Raw genomic sequence first — 21452 nt, forward strand, 5'->3', positions numbered from 1 at the left:
CAGAGCAAGACTCCATCTGGGGGAGCGGGGGAAATAATATGGTAGCCAATGAACATGAACAGGGAAAAGGGATGACTAGGTGGTGGCTCCCTTTTGTTGATTAACCAGAAATGCAGCTCTCACCGAGGGCTCCATGATGACCCTGCTTCACTTTGTATACTCTTGGCTCTGCCTGAAACATGTTCTACCATGAAGACCTTGTCTCCTGTCTAGAGCTTGAAGATTCAGTAAATCTTTCCAAGCGGCATCTTCTAAATAAACAAGGGCAAAACAGCATAGCAAATCTGGGTAGGAGGCTTTTTACCAAATTACCAAGTATTTTTCTTTTTAAAAGAAAAAAAAAAAAAACCCCCAAAAAAACGAAGATGAGTTTTCTTCCTCCAGAGAAGCATGGACTGGCAGCCTACTGAGTAAATTTTCTATATTGTAGTCAGTCTTGTGAAAGCCTGAGTTGAGTTTCAGAAAAATAGCTTGCTTGAGACTGAGGCTGGCTGTGAAGAACAGGTTTGCAATTCCTGAAAACTGGAGCTAAAAGTAACAGTTGCTTAATAGAGTGAGACTAGGGAAAATGATGGAGGTAAGTTCCGAAAGAAATTTGCTTCATATGACGACGAAAAGAAGCCCTGTGGCATTTCTCTGGAAGTATCTAGAGAACCTTTCTGGTTTTGAGTGACTGCAAAGCCAAGGGATCTTCCACAGAGTAGGTTAATACAGGAATCAGGTCATTATCAATAGAGATACCTAATCAGGTAAGACTGGTTGGCTCCCAGAAGCATTGTAATGCAAATATAAGGAAGTAGGGGTGGAGGAAGGTTCCAATCCTGAGGCAGCAGTTCCCCCAGGGGCAGCTGGTGTCCCGGCATTGTTGTGCACCTCCACCTGCACATAGCAGGTTGGACTCCTCAGTGGTGAGTGTCCAGTGATGGCATATCTCACTCAATCAAACTTTAAATACAGTCAAGTATACATCAAATAACAGAAACTTAGCACTTTTATCTATGTACAATTTTTTTTTTTTTTTTTTTTTTTTGAGACAGAATCTCACTGTGTCGCCCAAGCTGGAGTGCGGTGGCATGATCTCGGTTCACTGCAGCCTCTGCCTCCTGGGTTCAAGTGATTTTCCCGCCTCAGCCTCCCGAGTAGCTGGGATTACTGGCACGTGCCACCATGCCTGGCTAATTTTTGTATTTTAAGTAGGGACAGGGTTTCACCATGTTGGCCAGGTTGGTCCCGAACTTCTGACCTCAAGTGATCTGCTCACCTCAGCCTTCCCGAGTGCTGGGGTTACAGGTGTGAGTTACTGCACTCAGACTTTATTTACAATCTTAAACACCATAGTGCTCATGAAGAAGAAGAAGAAAAAAAAAAAAAAAGCCAAGCCTCTCTTTCTAAAATGCCTTCAGGACACTGAAGGGAAAAAGACGGGAATTATTTCATAACAACATAGGACACTTTGTTCATCCAGTTCATAAAGACATAGGACACTTTGGCCAGAGAGACATGAAGATGATTTCTTCAAAAAAATAAGTAGTTCATACATTTATTCAACAGATACTTCCTGAGCTCCTACTATGTGCCAGGCACTGCTCTACCAGTTAGGGATGTTCTGGTGAATAGCCCCACCCCCATGGAGCTCGGATTACACTGGCAGAAAAATAAGAAACCCAAAAAATAAATATAAACATCAGTAGGGATAATGCAATAAAGAAATGCAGGGTAAGGAAACAGTGAACCGGGACAGAAAATTCTTTTTAAATGAGGTGGTGATGAAAGGGCTCTCAGAAACTCAATGAAATGAGGAAACCAACCAGGTGAAGGTCTGAAGGAAGGGCCTGCTGGGCAGAAAGAAGGGCAAACGCAAGGCCCTACAGCTGCTCGGGCTTGGGGTGTTCAGGTCAGTGCTGATGGAGTGGGGAAGCTGTGGTGAGAGTGAGGCACTATGAGATGAAGGGTCTAGACCAGGGATATCCCATCTTTTGGCTTCCCTGGGTCACACTGGAAGAAGAACTGTGTCTTGGGTCACACACAAAAAAACTAATGATAGCTGATGAGCTAAAAAAAAAAAAAAAGAAAAAAAAATCACAAAAAATTCCCATAATGTTTTAAGAAAATGTACGGATTTTTGTTGGGCCACATTCAAAGCCATCCTGGGCTGCACGCAGCCCACAGGCCATGGGTTGGACAAGCTTGGTCTAGACCATACAGGGCCTCTAAGCCATGGAGAGGAGTTTCCATTTCATTCTGAATGTGGTGTGAAGCCACTGTGGGATTCTGGGCAGGGGAATATGAAATTTGACTATATGTGTTAAAAACACTGTTCTACATTTATATAAATAAGTGGCTGAGTAATTTAATACATAGGGAAGAACAGACAAATTTCCCATACGGAAGAATTCCAAATAAGGTATGGACATACTCTGCCCTCAAGGAGGTGAAGCCTAACTCCCCATTCCTTAAGTGAAGCCTGTGCATAGTGACTTCCTTCCAAAGAGTCTGTGTGGAAAGGAAAAGGAATAACTTTATGTTGAAGAAACGTGACGAACACTGCCATGGCCAGGTGATCAAGTTCAACATTGACAGTGACAACTCATGTTGATAGCAGCTACCTCTTGATATGCCATGATGAAAATGTCACTTTACCTTTTCCTTCTCCAAACCCATAACCCCAGTTCTAATCAAGAGATAAACATCAGACAAATTACAATTATTAGACAGTCTATATCTGACTAGTCTCCTAAAAATTGTCATCAAAAACAAGGAAAGTCAGAGAAACTGTCCCAGCTAAGAGGAGCCTAAGATGACATGACAACTAAATGTAATGTAGCCTGGATGGAACAGAAGAAGGACATTAGGTAAAAACTAAGAAAATATGAATAAAGTATGGATTTTAGTTAATAATAATGTATCAATATTGCTTCATTAATTGCAATGAATGTACTATACTAATTTAAGATGTTAATAACAGGGGAAACTTGGCTGGGTCACTCACTCCTGTAATCCCAGCACTCTGGGAGACAGAGGTGCGAGGTCATTTGAGGCCAGGAGTTCAAGACCAGCCTGGGCAACACGGCAAAATCCCTACTCAACAACAAATACAAAAAAACTAATCAGGCTTGGTAGTGTGTGCCTGTAGTCCCAGCTCCTAGGGGGCTGAGGTGGGAGGATTGCTTAAGCCTGGGAGGTCGAGGCTGCAGTGAGCTGAGATACACCACTGCAGTCCAGCCTGGGTGACAGAGCGAGACCCTGTCTCAGAATAATAATAATATGGGAAACTGGGTATAGATTATAGGGAACTCTCTGTACTATCTTCAAAATTTTTCTGTAAATCTAACACTTTTAAAATAAAGTTTAAAAAATAAACATTGCTTTCTACTTGGTGGAGAATTTAGTGTAGTAGGAGAGGAATGAAAGTAGGGAGATGAATTAGTAATCCTAGTTTTGCCACTTTCTGGCTGTGCAACATTGAGTTATTTTACTATACCTTTATTTTCTTGTCTGTAAAATAGGAATATTTAGTGAAAGTGATGTGGACAGGATTTAATGATATAATGTAGGAGGCAGCACAATGCTCTACAAATGCTGATAATCATAACGCAAAATAAAATTGTATCTAATAAACTTACTATACACCTCTTATGTGTAAATCTAGCAAGTAGCAAAGGCAGAACTCTAAGTAACTGAAGATAAACACTGCAAAGCTTACTCATAAGGAGGACATATGGTTCTGGGGTTTAATAAAATTCTAGAATCTTGGTAGTTAAAGCATTATGTTCACACCACTAAAACTCAAGGAAGTACCCAGTCCAGTGAGCAACTCGGGGGTTGTACTACCTAGAGCAAAAGATGCCCAGAAAAAAAACTAAAGCTGAAGGCCTCTTAACTGATCTCTACTTAGTGAGCATAGCAGGTATACTGGAAGGGACTCGACTTCCTGTGGAAAACATAGTTTGCATGCTTAACAAAACTCGTCTGTTCCTCACTGGAACAAATGCACTTGCAATTATGTCATCTAATTAAATAACAAACCAATGAGATATAAGGATGAAAAGAGGGTTTCTATTTCTAGGAAAACCAAGTTGAATGAGTTGGAGACTCCATAGAGATAAGCTTCTAGAATAAAATGGCACTGACTTAGCTGAAGGTAAGACAGCTGTAAAGATTTGGAAAAATTATAAAGAGAAATTTCGTACTCTTGCATCATAAGAGTTATTAAGTTCTCATTTCATTGTAAAGGACTGAAAAAGGAAGCTGAACTTGCAACATGTGAGAACATTTTATGCAAAGGAGACAACCTGGAGCTTCAGAGGATCTACACTCAATGAATGGGCTTGGTCCTACATCGAAATATACATGAGGACACACAGAGAAATGTTAAAATATATAGTTATCATTTTTATGGTTCCCTATTTTAACTTACGTAAAAATGTAGTAAGAGTATTTTTAACATACGCAAAAGGAGATAAAACAATGTATTTCCATATACTCAAACTAGGTTAAACAGTTATAAAAATTTTTGACACATTTGCTTTATCTATCCCATATTTTATTTCTCTCTGAAGTATTTTAATGCAAATTCTTGAAAACAATTCACCCCTACAGACGTCAGCAGACATCTCCAGAAATATTTTAAGCCAGCTTTTGATTGCTGACCAACCTCTGGTACAGGTAACAGGACTTCTACTGGCCACCAAGTCATTCACCTACAGGCCTACCTTTCCCCTCTCTTTGCTTCAATCCAGAAGACCTCAAGGCAAATAAACTGATTCCTGGATCCTGAAGAGTTCCTGGTTCACGTGGAAGGACATCTCTGAAGCTTCAACTCAGTGATTTACTTCCCCAAACCTATTCCTTTCATCCTTAAAATGAAACCACCTGTGTAACAACCCGATTCTTTGAATGTTTTCTGGGAGTCCAGAGCAAGCCTAAACTTTTAGTGAACATCCTGAGGCAATCTGTATTGAACCAGGTTCACTCCAAAAACCCAGTTGGGGCCATTTCCCAAGAAGCTCAGAACAACCCTAGGAATGGATTCAAGGGCTGTCCTACAATCTGCCAGTGGCAGCTAACATAGCCTTACTCACAGGTATTGGAGATAATCACTTGCTTCTAGGCCCTTGGACTGCTTTCTTTCAATTTTCTTTTGTTCAACAACACACAAAATATATTTTACTCATTGCAATTTTTACATGTCACATTCTGAATATTATCCTGTACCAATGGCTTCATGGTTGTTATATAACTTGTTTGGTAAAGTTATGCTGACAGCTTTAATGAGGCGATGTCATGTGATGCATGCATTTCCTCTGGTGCTGAATGTGGGCATTAGCAACTCAGTATCGCATGTTAGGGCAGTGGAGAATCAGGGTGTATCTAATAAGTTCCTTCATGGAGGTCTCATGTCATTAAGTAGAATTTGCTCTTTCAAGAAGTTTCTTGATCACCTTTGAAGTAATAAACAAAACACTTAACAGGGTCTTAAAAACTTACAAACTGAAAAGTTCCAAACCTGTATCAAATTCAAAGCCAGGGTTGTTTTCAATCAGGGAAACCTGAATCCTAAGGAAGAACCAGAAATATTTTTTTCAAAGACACTCAGGCATCATAGGCATTCCTAAGTTGTGAAATGAAGGTAAGGTTTCCTAGAAAGTTAGGACAGAGATGGTATTTAATCTGCATTCTGGCTAGGAAGATGATGACATGCACCTTTTCAACTTTTCCCTAAACAGATTTTTTTTTTCCTCTTAACTTACTCCAGACCAAACAGGTTTCAAAAATCAAGAAAACTTCAGGGTTCAGATTTTTGAACTTTTAATAAGCCCAGAAATTTGGCTTGTATTTGGCAAGCTCGCCTAAAGTCTCAACATCTAGTCTTTTCTAGTTCAAGGTGAGCTAACGAGGGCCCTAATAAAGGGCAAAACATGGCCTGAAAGAGTAAACGTACAGGTCCTCTGCCAAGAGGCAGATTACAGAGAGGAATCTGATAGATGAACAGAGAAACTAACATTATTGCCTTGTGCCCTCTATCTAAAACTAATGGTTTCAACTAAGGGTCACATCTAACATGCCAGGTAACTCTGGTTTATCCCTAGTCCAGAAACGTTTCTCTTGGTCAGTGGTTATCAAACTTGGCCACACACTCCATTCACCTAGAGGGATTTTTAAACCCCCAGTGCTCAGGCTGTCTCATCCAAGACCAATTAAATCGATTTCTGGAAGTGGACTTAGGCAGCAGTAGTTTCAAAAACTTGTGATTTCAATGTGCATCCAACATCGATGCACTGCTCTAAGAATCAGAGTTCTTGTCAAAACAGACAGAACTGGGTCATTGTAGAACATCTCCTGCAGATTTTTGTTGTTTTAAGAAAAAACCAATTTACTTAGCACCAAATACCAAAAACATTGGTTATATGTTAAGTAAAAAACATTGGTAGTGTATATCTGACTGTAAGCATGGAAAGTGATCCCAGAAGGGTATTTAAAGGGTACCCCAACTAAAGTCACATAACCTTGTATTTGAATCTCAAGTCTAGCTGAGGAACCTTGAGCAAGATGATTTAACCTTGCTCTGTCTCGGTTTCCTTTTTTGTAAAATCACATTAGGAATCAACTATCCTTCAGAGCTGCTGTTAGAACCAGAGGTAACAGTTCTAAAATATCCAGCACAGGTTATAAATACAGATGGCTCTCAAAATGGTAGCTGTTATTTCTCATTCTGTTATTAGGTCAAAGCAGTCAGGCAGGGTAACATCTGGAGGAAAAAGACTTCTCAAATGCCACAGACATACAAGCTCAATGAGTTTAGGAGACAAAAGGTGGTGAGAGATCATCTAACAATTAAACAATAATCAAAGACCTAACAATAAATGCAACTGTTAGGTTGAGTGGATGGAGGCGTTAAGGCCAGAGCAATGAAAGGCAAAAACGTTAGGGATAAGAGGACCATATTATAAAAGTTAAAGCTCTGTATTTGAGAATGAAGGCTCCAGAGTGGGATCCATTTACTATTACATGCGAATAAGATGTTGAGGTCCCTTAAGTCCTGGGAAGGACAAGGTGCCTCTAACTTCCTGTCACAGGAGCATTCTCTCAGGTTCAGGTGGACTCACAGAGCTCCATCATCTTAATGAGATGAGACACATCTGAAAAATACAGGATAATAAATAAGACCCCTTTGAGTCAAACTGGGCAAATGTTATAAAACCAAGGGACGCCGACACAGTCAGCAAATGGTAATCCAGTAGCATGCATTTCTGGAGCCTCCTAAAGAGACCAGAGACTCCTGTCTGTATGAATGTGGCAGGATGAGTTCCAAAGAGATGTGTCTGGAATCAACTAGGCTTTCTTTATATTCCAGGGGCAGCCTGCCCATCACCCAAGTTGCCCCAGACTACCCAGAGGGCTGTGGGTTGTCACCCTCTCTCTCAAAAATCCAATCTGCTGTTGAAGGCAGTGATTCCCAAGCTCACCGTGAATCACAATGCTGGGAGTTTTCTTTTTTTCAGTAAAAACTGATGGGCCCTAAATCCAGAGATTCTGATTCAGAAGATCTGAGGCAAAGCCAAGGATCCATATATTTTTAAAATACTTCATACATGATTACAGTATGTAGGGAGGTTTGGAGCCATTAAATGTGTGCGAAACATCATAGGAGATTGTCAATCTTTAATTACAATAGGCTGTGAGGATATTTCTGAATGCTGCATGCCTGGAGCAGCTGACAAGGTGACGGGGCTGTGCAGCCTGGGATCTGAAAGAAAGCTGCTCAGAAACGTTTAAGTGTGAGGTAGCATGACAATGGGTGATGGTTTCCCCTTTCTTTCACCTGTCTTCCAAGTTTTCCATAATGAGTTTTAAATTTTTTTATAAAGGAAAAAAAACCCTTAAAGGTGAACAAAACATCTGATTACATCTTGGTGACGTTTGTGATGACACTTTAAGAATCTGCTATTACGACTACAATTTACCACACATTATAGTTTTGTTTTTAAAAAAGGAATTTAGGGCAGGGCGCGGTGGCTCACACCTGTAATCCCAGCACTTTGGAAGGCTGAGGCGGGGGGATCACCTGAGGTCAGGAGTTCAAGACTAGCCTGGCCAACATGGTGAAACCCTTTCTCTATTAAAAAAATACAAAAAATTAGCCAGGTGTTGTGGCAGGCACCTGTAATTCCAGCTACTCAGGAGGCTGAGGCAGGAGAAACTCTTGAACCTGGGAGGCAGAGGTTGCAGTGAGCCAAGATCGTGCCACTGCACTCCAGCCTGGGTGACAGAGTAAGACTGCATCTCAAAAAAAAAAAAAAAAAAAAGAAAGAAAAAGAAAAAAGAAATGTAGGCACCTCAGGAAAACAAATTCCCTCTCCTGGCTAACATAATCAATGTGAAATGTCTTTCTTTGAAGGCTGGCCTGAAGAGGTTTCTGCAGCCCCATTCCCCATCTAGGGAGAAGTTATGATACGGATGCTGAAGCACGCTACAGGGTGCACTGCTGGCTGCTCAAATTATTTAACAACGTAGAAGAAGGTCTTTGAAAAAAATCAATACAAAGCCTATCTAGCAGGTTATAAATAAATTCTTTTGAGCACTACACCCACTTTATGCAAAGCACTTGTATCAGTGTGAGATTAGAGGATTAGGAGTTTCTGTATAACAGAACTCTAGTCAAGAAGAATGCTTCCCGAGGCCCAAGAGTTATCAGATAACTACACTCTGCAAAATCAACTGAAGATGAAAGCGCCCAACCATATCAGTATTCATTCTAACAATGATCATTTTCAGAAGAATTAAAGAATTGGCATCAGAAACTATCAGGTGTAAAGAGACTTATCTTGTTTGCAGTAAGGGAGTACTGAAATCTTTCAAGGTCAAATGGCTTTGGAGCTTTTATTTACAACATTTTAAAAGTACTATGTAAACTCAGTAAGACTATATAACGGCATAAAATATTATTAATTTTTAAAATCTAACCACAGCATGGCCCATCTCAACACGTTTATTTATACATTTTAATTTCTAAAATACCCAGAGCAGTTGTGACTGACTGAGGGCATGTCTAAGGTTTAACTAATCAAATAGCACTTTTCTGTTTCTCAGGCTTTTTCTTCTATTCTGTTCCATTTCACTAACTAACCTTTAGAGTTGTAATGTTAGAGTCAAATACGTGAGCTGACATTAGATTTTCAAGGAAAGGATTTTGAAATCTAAACAAACCCAAAGGGATAAGTTACTTTTTGGGGGAGAAACAAAGCAAGAATTCCCATTTGCAGCTTTTGTAACTTTATTTCTCTGTGAAGAAGTAAACATAAATTGGTACACATTTCCAAAATGGATGTACTGGTTTGTTTAATACGGTCCTGCATGAGCTGGCCTACCTGACTTCATTCCAGCATTGTTCTCTGCATTCTAGCCACAATGCCAACTTTCAGGTCATGCAACCTCTAGCCTCAGGGCCTTTACATATGCTGAAATACCCTGCTGGGCATACACTTCATTCTCTTTACCTGGTTAATGCTTGGACACTCTGTTGTTTTGGCTTCAGCTCATTCCTCCTTCCATCTTACTCTTCGCATCTAGGTTTAATTCCTTATCTCCCAAATTATAACCTCCAGTAGTTAAATCTTAGTAGTTAGGAGACAGGATAGTATCCCTGTCCCAGTTTGGCCACTTAGCACACCATGTGATCCTGGGTAGTTTTTTTTTTTTAAATCTCTCTGAGGCTTAGTCTCCTCAACAAGCATATTTTGAATAATAAATAGCTAATACATGCAGAGCACTTAGAATGACTGGCACAAAGTAAATATTCAATAAATACTAGCTATTAGTATTATTCTTTCAGGAGGAATCTTACTGTGACCTTTCTCTGTCTTTGTGAGAAAGGATCTTTATATCCCCTTTTGACAGTTCATCTAGTTCCTTTTGGTATATTATTCAACTGTCTTTTTTATAAGGAAAATTCTTAAAGTTTTTTCACAAACACTGGTAATGTTGGATGTAATCAGCTGTTTTATTTATTTATTTTTGAGACAGGGTCTTGCTGTATTGCCCAGCCTGGAGTGTAGTGACGTGATCATAGCTCACTGCAACCTTGAACTTCTGGGCTTAAGCAATCCTCCCACGTCAGCCTCCCAGGTAGCTGTGACTACAGGCACATGCCACCACACCTGGCTATTTTTTTTTTTTTTTTTTTTTTTTACTTTTCACCTTTTAGTAGAGATGAGGTCTCACTATGTTGCTGAGGCTGAGCTTGAACTCCTGGGCTCAAGCAATCTTCCCACCTTGGCCTCCCAAAGTGTTGGGACTACAGGCGTGAACCACTGTATCTGGCTTTGTTTTTAAAGGGATTTATTTTTTTTTTTCCTTTATAAAGAAATTGTAGTATTGTTTCTGGAGAGAAATCTAGTAGTGAATCCTTTGTAGATAATGTAACATCTTATGTGGTTGCTTTCTGAGGATTCTCTTTGTATCTTGTAGTTTCACTATGATACGTCTAGTTGTAGAATTATTTTTATTTATCTATTTGGGGACTCATTGCAATATATTCATCTGAGAATGAATGTCTTGAATACATTTTGGAAACTTAAGCCATTAATTTTTCAAGTATTTTTTTAACCCTAATTCTATTTTCTTTTTTGGAATTCCAATTACATGACTGTTCGTTCTCTATCTCCCATGTCTGAAGACCTTGTTTCCAATTTTTCATCTTTCTGTGTTGTGTTTTGGAAAATTTTCTTAAATATATTTTCTCGTTCACTAATTCTCTATTCATGTGTCTAATCTGACATTTAACCCATCCACCAAGTCTTAAATTGCAGTAACTTTTGTTTTAAAAATCTGCAATTTCTATGTGGTTTGTTTTCAACTTTGTTCTTTTAAGATAGTATTTTGTCACTTTTTTTTGTTTTTGAGACGGAGTCTCACTCTGTCACCCAGGCTGGAGTGCAGTGGCGCCATCTCAGCTCACTGCAAGCTCTGCCTCCCAGGTTCACACCATTCTCCCGCCTCAGCCTCCTGAGTAGCTGGACTACAGGCGCCTGCCAGGATGCCCAGCTAATTTTTTGTATTTTTAGTAGAGACGGAGTTTCACCGTGTTAGCCAGGATGGTCTTCATCTCCTGACCTCATGATCTGCCCGCCTCAGCCTCCCAAAGTGCTGGGATTACAGGTGTGAGTTTTTCATGTTTTTAATTCCTTCTTTTAGGTCTTTAGAAATCTTAAATGTAGCTATTTTACAGCCAATAACTCTAATATCTAAAGCCATTGAGGGTCTCATTTTGCAAAGTCAGCATAGGGGTTCAAGTTTAGTTGGACTCTTTCAGTGGGAGCACTGTTAGGTGTCAATTGAGAATTTAAGCAGAAATTTATACTTTGCTCCTACCAGGTGCCTTGGGGTTAGTTTTAATGTTAAAATTTCACCTTGGTGTTTCTCAAACTATAACGTAATGTAAATGCACCCAACATAAGTATAGGTAGGCCTAAGGTTTTGAATTTCCAGAGGAGACAACTTCTTCCACTGCAACAGAAGATCTATAAGCTTTCTTTTTCTGTGTACTGGCAGCTAGTTATCTTTTTTTGTTTTTTGAGACAGAGTCTTGCTCTGGTGCCCAGGCTAGAGTACAGTGGTGCGAACTCAGCTCACTGCAACCTCCGCCATCTCAGCTCCTGGGTTCAAGTGATTCTCCTGCCTCAGTTTTCCAAGCTGGAATTACAGGCATGCACCATAACTGGTTAATTTTCTTTGTATTTTTAGTACAGACAGGGTTTCACCATGTTGGCCAGGCTGGTCTTGAACTCCTGACCTCAAGTGATCCACCCGCCTCGGCCTCTCAAAGTGCTGGGATTACAGGAGTGAGCCACTGTGCCTGGCCTAGTTATCTTTTATACAACATATTCACCAAGGGTATAATGCTTCAAGGGGCCTACCTTAATGTGACAGCCTCATTTTCAACTCTTCATTTTGCACGTAACCGAGGTTTTGCCCACAGAAGCTCCTGACAATTGACATCCAAGCACAGGGCAGGGGTGGCAGCAGCAGTGACAGCAACAGTAGCTCTTGGCCTGCTTTGGTTTTCAGTTACTTTTCAATTCCCAGGAAACTGAATTCTATTCTACCTATTTTCAGATCCCAACTCAAGTAACACCTTCTCACAGAAGCTATCCCTTACTCTCCAGAACAGATCAGGCACCTGCTCTACACTTCCACAGCTCCCTGCATTTTTCCTCCACTGCACATAATAATTTGTAGTTAGGTTTAGTAGTGTGATTATTTATTTAATGTTTCTCTCTGTCACTGCACTGTTAGTTCCATGAGGGCAGGAATCATTTGTCTACCATAGTATCCAATTTGGCACAGTACAGCAACAAAAGAAGTATTTGCTGAATGAATAAAATGAGTGTGTGTGGCTGGTTGGGGGTGGGTGAATATTAATGTGAACATAACTCCTCAAAGAAAGTAAATAATTGAAAAAGGAGAAGGAAAAGAGAAAACAGTGTATTATGAATATTTCAAAATTGCAGGAAACACACTGCAAATCCCTGGGGAGCCACTTCCTATTTCAATCAAACCCTTACATATTCAACATTCTTGGTTCCTCTTTGTTTTAATTGAGATATAATACTTAGATCTTAAGTATTCCATTGATGGGCGCAGTGGCTCACATCTGTTAACCCCAGCACTTTGGGAGGCTGAGGTGGGCGGGTGACGAGGTCAGGAGATCGAGACCATCCTGGCTAACACAGTGAAACCTCGTCTCTACTAAAAATACAAAAATTAGCCGGGCGTGGTGGCCAGTGCCTGTAGTCCCAGCTACTCGGGAGGCTGAGGCAGGAGAATGGCGTGAACCCAGGAGATGGAGCTTGCAGTGAGCTGAGACTGCGCCACTGCATTCCAGCCTGGGTGACAGAGTGAGATTCTCTTTCAAGAAAAAAAAAAAAGTTTTTCATTTAATCCATTGTGACAAATGTATACTCCTGCAACCCACATCTCTATTGAAATGTGAAATATTTCTATCAATCCAGAAAGTTTCTTCATCTTCCTTCAATATTTCCATTTCCAGAAACAACCCCTTATCTGATTACGATTAGGAGTTGATGATTAACTTACAGTAATGGATAAGTTAGTTTTGCCTATTCTAGAATCTCACATAAATAGAAAAAAACAGTATGTACTTTTTTTGTCTGGCTTCTTTTATTACTCACAATATTTTTGATATTCACCCATGTCGTCGTTGCATATATCAATGTTATTCCTTTTTGTGTTGAGAAAATTCTATTGTATGAATATAACACATTTTGTTTATCTATTCTGTTGATAACTACGCTGGCTATTCCAGCTATTATGAATTGAACTGCTATGAACATTCTTGTACAAAGCTTTTTGTGAAAATGTTTTCATTTCTCTTGGATAAATATGTAAGAGTAGAATTGCAAAAAAAAAAAAAAAGTAGAATTGCTGGGTCATAGTATAAATGCTTGCTTCTTTAAGAAACTGCCAAATAGTTTTCCAAAGTAGCTGTATCATTTTATAGGCCCGCCAACAACAGGGTGAGATTTCTGGTTGCTCTACATCCTCTCCAACATTTGGTATCATCCAACTTTTTCACTGTAGCCATTCTGGAGGGTATATCGTGGTATCATTGGCATTTTCCTGATGATTAATGATATCAAGCACATTTTCATGTGCTTATTGGCCATTGGTATATCTTCTTTGTGGAATATCTGTTCAAGTCTTTTGCTCGTTTTAAAAAAAAGGGTTGTCTTTTGATTGCTGAGGTGCAGGAATTCTTTATATATTCTGTCCTCTGTCAGACATGTTTTGCAAATATTTTCTTTCAGATAGTGGTTTGTCTGTTTCTTAATAGTATCTTCTAATGAGCAAAAGATTTTATATTTGGTAAGGTCTAATTTATCAATTTGTAAAATGGTTTGTGATCCCTATAAACTCTAATAAATTTTTATTCTTCTTCATAAGACAATGAAGAATTATTCTCCTATACTTCTAGTAGCTTTATGGTTTTAGCTTTTAAGTTTATGATACACTTCAAATTGATTTCTTTGTATGGTGTGAGGTGGGGGTTAAGATTCTTTTCTTCCCTATGTAGATATTCAGTTGTTCCAACAGCATTTGTTAAAAATAGAAAGAGTTTCCTTTTCTGACAGATTTGCTTCTTACCTTTGCTCAAAGTCATCTGACCTTACACATGAGTCTCTTTTATGGATACTCTATTCTATTCCTTTATTTGTTCATCCTTTTGACAATATCTTACTTTCTTGATTACTATAGCTTTATAGTAAGTCTTAATGTCAAGTAGGATTAAGTCTGCCAACTTTGTCATTCTTTTTCAAGACTGTTATGGTTATTCTAGGTCCTTTGGTTCTCCAAATATATCTTAAAAACAGTTTGCTAATTTCTATAAAAAAGCCTGCTGAGATGTGAATTGGTATTAAATATACAGATCAATTTAGGAAAAGCTGCCATCCTAACAATATTAATCTTTTAATCCATAAATATGGCATACCTCTTCATTTATTTAGGTTTTCTTTAATTTCTTTTAGTAACGTTTTACAGTTTTCAGTCTTGAACATCTTTCATTAAATTTATCCATAAGTACTTGGTATTTTTAATGCTACATTAAATAGTATTTTTCTTTTTGTGAGACAGGGTCTTGCTCTGTTGCCCAGGCTGGAGTGCAGTGGAACAATCATGGCTCACTGCAGCCTTGACCTCCAGGCTCAACTGATCTTCCCACCTCAGCCTTCCCAGCATCTGGGACTACAGGTGCGTGCCACCACGTCCAGCTAATTTTTGTGTGTGTATATATATATATTTTTATAGAGACAGGGTTTTGCTATGCTGCCAAAGGGTGGTCTCAAACTCCTGAGCTCAAGCGATCTGCCCACCTCAGCCTCCCAAGGTGCTGGGATATACACTTTATATCTTGTAGCAATACTATAAAATTTACTTACCTGTTCTACTAGTGTTTTTTTAGACTTCTTAGGACTTCATATGCATAATCATGTCATCTTCAAATAAAGACTGCTTTACTTCTGTCTCTCCAATATTTATACCCGTTTCTTCTTGTCATGTTGCATTAATTAGGTCCTCCAGTATAATGTAGAATAGAGGTGGTAAAAGTGGATATCTCTGAATTGTTCCCAATATTAGGGGGAAATATTTCAAAATTTAAACTGTAAATGTGATCTTAACTGCAGGTTTTTGTAGGTGTTCTTTATCAGGGTGAGGAAGTTTCCTTCTATTCTTAGCATGTGGAAAAGTTTTATCATAAATAAGTGCTGTATTTTTTCAAATGCTTTTTCTACATCTATTGATCTTATAATTTTTATCTTTTAACTGTTAATGTGGTGAATTACATTGATTTTTATATATTAAATACATTTGCATTTCTAGGATAAATCTCACTTTATCATGGAGTATCATCCTTTTTGTATATTGCTAGATTCAATTTGCTAATATTTTGTTAAGGATTTTTGTATCTAGTTCATGAGAGAATTTGGCCAGCAATTTTCTTTGCCTGTAATGCCTCTGTATTGTTTTTTTATCAGGTTATAGTGGCCTCATAAAATGACTTGTAAAGTGTTCCTTCTTGCTCTATTTTCTGAAAGAGTTTGCATTAAATTGACATTATTTCTTCCTTAAGTATCTGAGCTTGGGGTTTTCTTTTTTCTTTTTTTTTTTCTTTTGAGACTGAGTCTCGCTCTATCCCAGTACAGTAGCTCCATCTCGGCTCACTGCAACCTCCACCTCCTGGGTTCAAGTGATTCTCATGCCTCAGCCGCCCGAGTAGCTGGGATTACAGGAGCCTGCTACCACGCCCAGCTAATTTTTGTATTTTTAGTAGAGACGGGGTTTCACCATGTTGGCCAGGCTGGTCTTGAACTCCTGACCTCGTGATCCACCCGCCACAACCTCCCAAAGTGCTGGGATTACAGGTGTGAGCCACTGCGCCTGGCCAAGCTTGGGGTTTTCTTTGTGGGAAGTTAATTATGAATTCAACTTCTTTAACTGACATAGGAATATTTGATTTTTTTATTTGTTCCTGTGTCAGTTTTATTAATTTGCGTCTTTCAAGGAATTTATCTATTTTATCTAGGTTGTTAATCTTACTGGGAAAAAGTTGTTCATCATATTCCCTTATCATTCTTTTAATGTCTGTGGGATCTACAGCAATGTCTCTTTTTCCATTCCTGATATTAGTAATTAGTGTTTTATCCTGTTTACTTGATGAGTATTGCTGCATTTATTAATTTTATTGATATCTTAAAAGAATGAAATTCTGGCTCTTTGATTTTCTCTTCTTGATTCTTTTTTTTTTTTTTTTTTTTTTTGAGATGGAGTCTCGCTCTGTCACCCAGGCTGGAGAGCAGTGGTGTGATCTCGGCTCACTGCAAGCTCCGCCTCCTGGCTTCAAGCCATTCCTGCCTCAGCCTCCCAAGTAGCTGTGACTACAGGAGCCTGCCACCACGCCCAACTAATTTTTTTGTATTTTTTTTAGTAGAGATGGTGTTTCACTGTGTTACCCAGGATGGTCTTGATCTCCTGACCTCATGATCCGCCCTCCTCGGCCTCCCAAAGTGCTGGGATTACAGGCGTGGGTTCATTTTTCAAATAAAGAGAACATTTAGATAAAATTAAGGGCCCCTTCAATCTCCTCCCTAAACACTCCCCTTCCTTTTGTCCCTGAGGTACCTGTTCTCCTAAATTTCATGTCTACTATTCCCTTTCCATTTGTATATTAAAGTAATGCTAATTTCTGCTACTTTCCTGGGATCCTCCATTAACTTACCACGTTTCCTGCTTCTGCAGCCAGCCGGGCAGCATATCGAGCTATAAGACGGTGTTCCTCATCCAGTCGGCTAGGACTGTCCAGAACACTGCCAAGGAAATAAAAATGCAACAGGTGTCTATTAAACATCCCTTATTCTTGTTCCATTCTTAGAATAGATGGAAGAAAAGCTCATAAAAGAATGGTAATAAAAGAACTAGAGGTCTGGGTCATAGATACTAATGGCCTTCTGAGAAAAAAGGGGATTTAGAGAAACGAGGAGGCCACATTTGTCATTCCTCATTGGCAGCACATCCCCGCTGCTCCCCCACCATCAAAGGGGCACTTAATTTTGAATGCAAGGGCTAAGAAAACACAGGGCACCCACAAAGTCTGAGACAGGGATTTCTAACCAAATGTTTAAAACTGATGACTTTTTAGACCTTGATCTCAAATTCAAAAAGACCAAGAGCATTATGAAAAATAGAGGGCTGAGAAAAAATATACTTAACACTGGCTAAGCAAAAGTTTGGCCTTGTCAGGGCAGGCCAAACACACTGTAAAGCTGGAAAGATTCCATGACATCAAATATTCCCCTTTTCGTGCCCCTTTCTCTTCCTTTACTATGCTCATTCTACATCTATAGCCCCATCTTGGAGTTAATTAGTTTAATGCATTACTCTTTAACAACAGTACCAACACTCTAAAAAATCTAAGGACCCATTCAGACAGGTTATCAGATAATGTGGTATCTGGATGAGGGAAGGGTTCTTGAGCAATAGGCTGGCTCTGCATATGGGATGCTGATATGGAAGTTTGGATTCTGAAATACATGACTTCTTTAATTTAGTATATCAAATGCTATTTATCCTTATCAAGACAGTCCCAGATTAATAGGGACTGTGGCTATATAATTCTCTGTTTAGGACTGGCAGATGCTTTAAGACAACAGTGATGATGATGACTAAATGACTGGAGGTGGCTGTTGTGGCTTACCTCCACTTTGGCCCTATGTTCTCGGGTTTCCAAAAACCCCTGATCAGAATTTAGCAGTATGACAAGTCATATAGAAAAATTTAAAGACATGACTTCAATACTCATCAAAGTTTGTTATAATTACTGAGGGGAATCTGGGAAGGGTGCGGCTAAATCAATAAAGATCTGTCTGAAATTTTCATGTGTAGAATCAACTATATTTTTTCTAGTTTTTGCTTTTTTTAGAATCTTTCTATCTCTTTGGCTAAGTCTTTAAGCTTAACTTAGTCTTTCTTCTAGGATTTTTTTAAAGTGCTTTGAGTTTTCTGCCTATGACATTTGTCAACACTTTATAATTTTAAGCATGCAAATATCCATCTCCAGGATAATCATCCTCTGAAAAATGATCTTGTAATAAGAACAGACTACTATCAGGCGGCTTTAATATTTTAGGGTCAAGGCCCCAAGGTGAGAGATAAACTGTAATATTTGTGCTTTAAAGGTATTTGTGTGAAATAAGAGAACTATCTTTTAAATTAAAAAAAAAAAAAAACAATAAAAATGGATGCTTAAGAATACAAGTGGATCATATTATGGAGGGATTGGAAGCCTAAGAAGTGCGGCCTAAAGTGGCTGACCTCTGTTATCTGGCAAGGGATACAATAGGTTCTTCTGTGCAAAAGAGCTCCTTTTTCTCAATCACATTCTATCTCCTTAGGAAGGCTGATCCTATTTGTCATTTATACATGAGTGTGGATGACAGACTGCTTTAATTGGCTATGTTTTCTAGCCAGAAACTGGAAGCTTGTGTTGATGAGAGGTTTTAAGGTCAATGAAAATTATTTGAGGGCAATTAGAAAGGATCCTTATTCTTCTGTTTGAATTGACTTTCATTTTCAGAATTAGTTAGCCAGGAAAGTTCTGACTTCTCGGAAGAAGTATGAAGCTCAGTTTCTTAGATTACTAATCAAGAAGTCAGGCAGTACTCACTCACTCGTCATGTTCTCCCAAGGCTACCAGCCACCAATTTTTGCTCAGGGAGCCGAGGTGAGACTTGAGGGCCTTAGCTAAACCTACCATAAAGCTGATTGGGCTACATTACTAGGTAACAGTCTCTGTTAAACATTCTGCTGCTATTTTTACCATGGAAACTTTTGCTCACTCTGGACAATTGCCTTTACTGATAATAAAGAATTTGTCTTGCCTAAGGTGAAACAACTCTATTCCTAGAGACCAAGAAGCTGGGACAGTGTGCGAAGAAATCACCTGTTGGATGAGAAGACACTTTGTGATGCAGCGCACACAATTATCAGGCCCTTCCTTCCCTTTTAGAGGGTGAGCCTATTAAACATACTTAGAAGGTTAGAAAACCCTACTTCTCCAAGCTTTAGAGATACATAAATACCCCAGAAAAATGATGCTATTTAGTCATATCAGGAAAACTGTGGAAAACGGTATAAAGTATAATATTAAAAACAGTCTTTTTCATATGTATATTTCCCGACTGACTATTAATTTATTCTTCTATTATTATGGGGAGTAGCAGCAAGGTCAGATGACCCTCCCAAGGAGCCAAGGCATGCTGTAAGCAAAACTAAGATCAAAATTTAAAGCTTCAGCCTCTGTTATGGGTATAGCTTATAAATTAGGTTTTCTCTCTAAGAATAAGAATCTCAAAGCATGGCTTTCCAAGTTGTTTGGCCTTGTGACTCTACTTTGCTGTTACATAGGGGAAGGATGGCTTTAGATTGTTTAAACTTTACCTGTCATCCTACTTGAAGAATGGTGGTGGGTGTGGGCATGGAGTGGGCAGGAGACTTTGGACCTACCTGAACATAATACCATTTTTTTCGGTACTAAATCTTTTAAAAAAAGGATGAACTTTGCTATAGTTAGCAGTTATCAAATGTTTTTCCATCCCGAACCACTGAAGAATCAGACACATTCTCTTATTAACAATGAATCACTACTGTAGTAGTTTTCAGCGTAAGGGGAATGTGGAGCTATTATAATATATGTAAGTATTACAATAGAGAGGGTCTATATAATTTGGAAAAAGACCCTCAGGTGACAGTGATCCAATACCATTGTTGGGAATCACTGGTTTAAATAATCAACAATGACAGATTCCTGCTAACAGATAAAGGGTGGTAAAGATGTAATAGGGTGACAGTATCAAAGTCCCCAGATAAGACAAAGCAGGATATCTGTGGGCTGACCAACTCTAAACTTTGAATGTTAATACAAAGATTTCATTATTCAGGTAAGAATGAACAGGAAGAGGCTGCATCACATACCCCTGTGAATACTGCATCTTTGGAAATGTCGACCTCTCATAGGTTTGTATCTTTTTTGAGTGTAAGTTGAAGGAAGTGAACCCCACTTTAAAGGAGAATGTCTGACTCCATGTTTAGGTAAGCGCCTAGGCTTGGCAACCCTCCCTCTCTTGTAGAAGCGAATGCTTAGCAACTATTTTAACTCTGCCAAACATAGCTGGTAGTTGCTCAAGAAAAACGCTACATGCAGTTTTTTTTCCAGCTGACAACCCCAGGTAGCAAAGCTCTCCCTCCCTCTGATCACCCCTGGTTGCCCACTGCTGCTGCACCACCACTGACCGTGCACAGTGCTGCAGACGGGCCACATAGGAGGCTATCAGCGCATGCTCATCGGCCAAGTGACAGGGTATATCCTGGCTATACTGTAACCTAGGAACAATGGAGGCAAAGACAGCAAGCGTGACACAAACACACACACAGGGAGAAATGAACATGGATTAAAATGAGCAAACTTCAAAGAAAAATTTAAAAAATAATAAATCATGATAAGGAAAACAATAAAAAACCCACAACGCATAATGGAATATGGTGTTAGATCCTCAGGAATCCATCTCTCAAATCCTCGAAACAAAAGCAGTCCTTCAGGGGTGGCTCTGGCACTGACATGACAGCCCTTGGGAAGGACTTGTTGAGTGCGCAGAGGAGCCGCGTGTACCACTTTTGTCCAGGTGCTGCGCTCTGTGATGATGAACTTTTTAGAGGATCCCCTCTGGCAAGACAACTGAGGCACAGCCAGTCTACTAAATATTACTATGTGACCCCCTAGTGTTATGCTTTTATAAGCTTTTGTGTGCATCTAAGAATTTTCAGTGTTACTTCATGTTGCCAATTAAAACATTTTTATTTCTATAAGGATACTGCCTTTAGCATCAGTTTGTTTCTCCCATAAAACTGGTACCCATCCCAAACTCAACAGAACTGCACCTAATTGTAAGGCAACACTATATATTCTGAGTGAGGCTCTCTCTTACAGATATGTGAAAGGTCCTTAAGCACATGGTCTTCTAAATTTTTAGTACAGAAATATTAAAACTTGCATAAAATAGAGTAACGTAATGACTACCCCTCAGGTACCCACAGCAAAACTTGAATGAATATCAACATTCTGTCAATGTTATCTAATCGAATTTTCATTCCTCCCACTTTTTGTGCAGGGACGTGTGGCTAAAAGCAAACCCCAGGCAATTACTTCACCTGGGAATACTTGAGCCTGTACATCTATCAGACAGTAAAAACATTTCACACAACCTAACACCATTATCACACCTAAAAACATAGACAAAAATATTTTAGTATCCCAGTCCATCTGCCAATTTCCTCAAATCTTAAAAAATGTCCATTTACATTAAAGTCAAGATCCAAAGTCC

The 21452-nt window shown here is 39.2% G+C and overlaps 1 protein-coding gene across 44 annotated transcripts in view; it reads right to left on the reverse strand.

Annotated features, from left to right (window-relative positions):
* The window catches only part of LOC105479800 (dystrobrevin beta), a 311471-nt gene that overhangs the window by 56481 nt on the left and 233538 nt on the right, over positions 1 to 21452 (reverse strand). For 27 of the 44 annotated variants that reach the window (XM_071076348.1, XM_071076352.1, XM_071076341.1 and 24 more), the window contains 2 exons: positions 20365 to 20454; positions 16796 to 16883 (listed from right to left, as the gene is read on the reverse strand). In XM_071076348.1, the coding sequence (XP_070932449.1) occupies positions 16796 to 16883; positions 20365 to 20454 (178 nt within the window). The remainder of the gene's footprint in view (positions 1 to 16795; positions 16884 to 20364; positions 20455 to 21452) is intronic. The other 17 variants (XM_071076351.1, XM_071076350.1, XM_071076349.1 and 14 more) reach the window with 1 other exon arrangement.

The sequence above is a fragment of the Macaca nemestrina genome, chromosome 13 (assembly GCF_043159975.1).
Source record: "Macaca nemestrina isolate mMacNem1 chromosome 13, mMacNem.hap1, whole genome shotgun sequence".
NCBI lineage: Eukaryota > Metazoa > Chordata > Mammalia > Primates > Cercopithecidae > Macaca > Macaca nemestrina.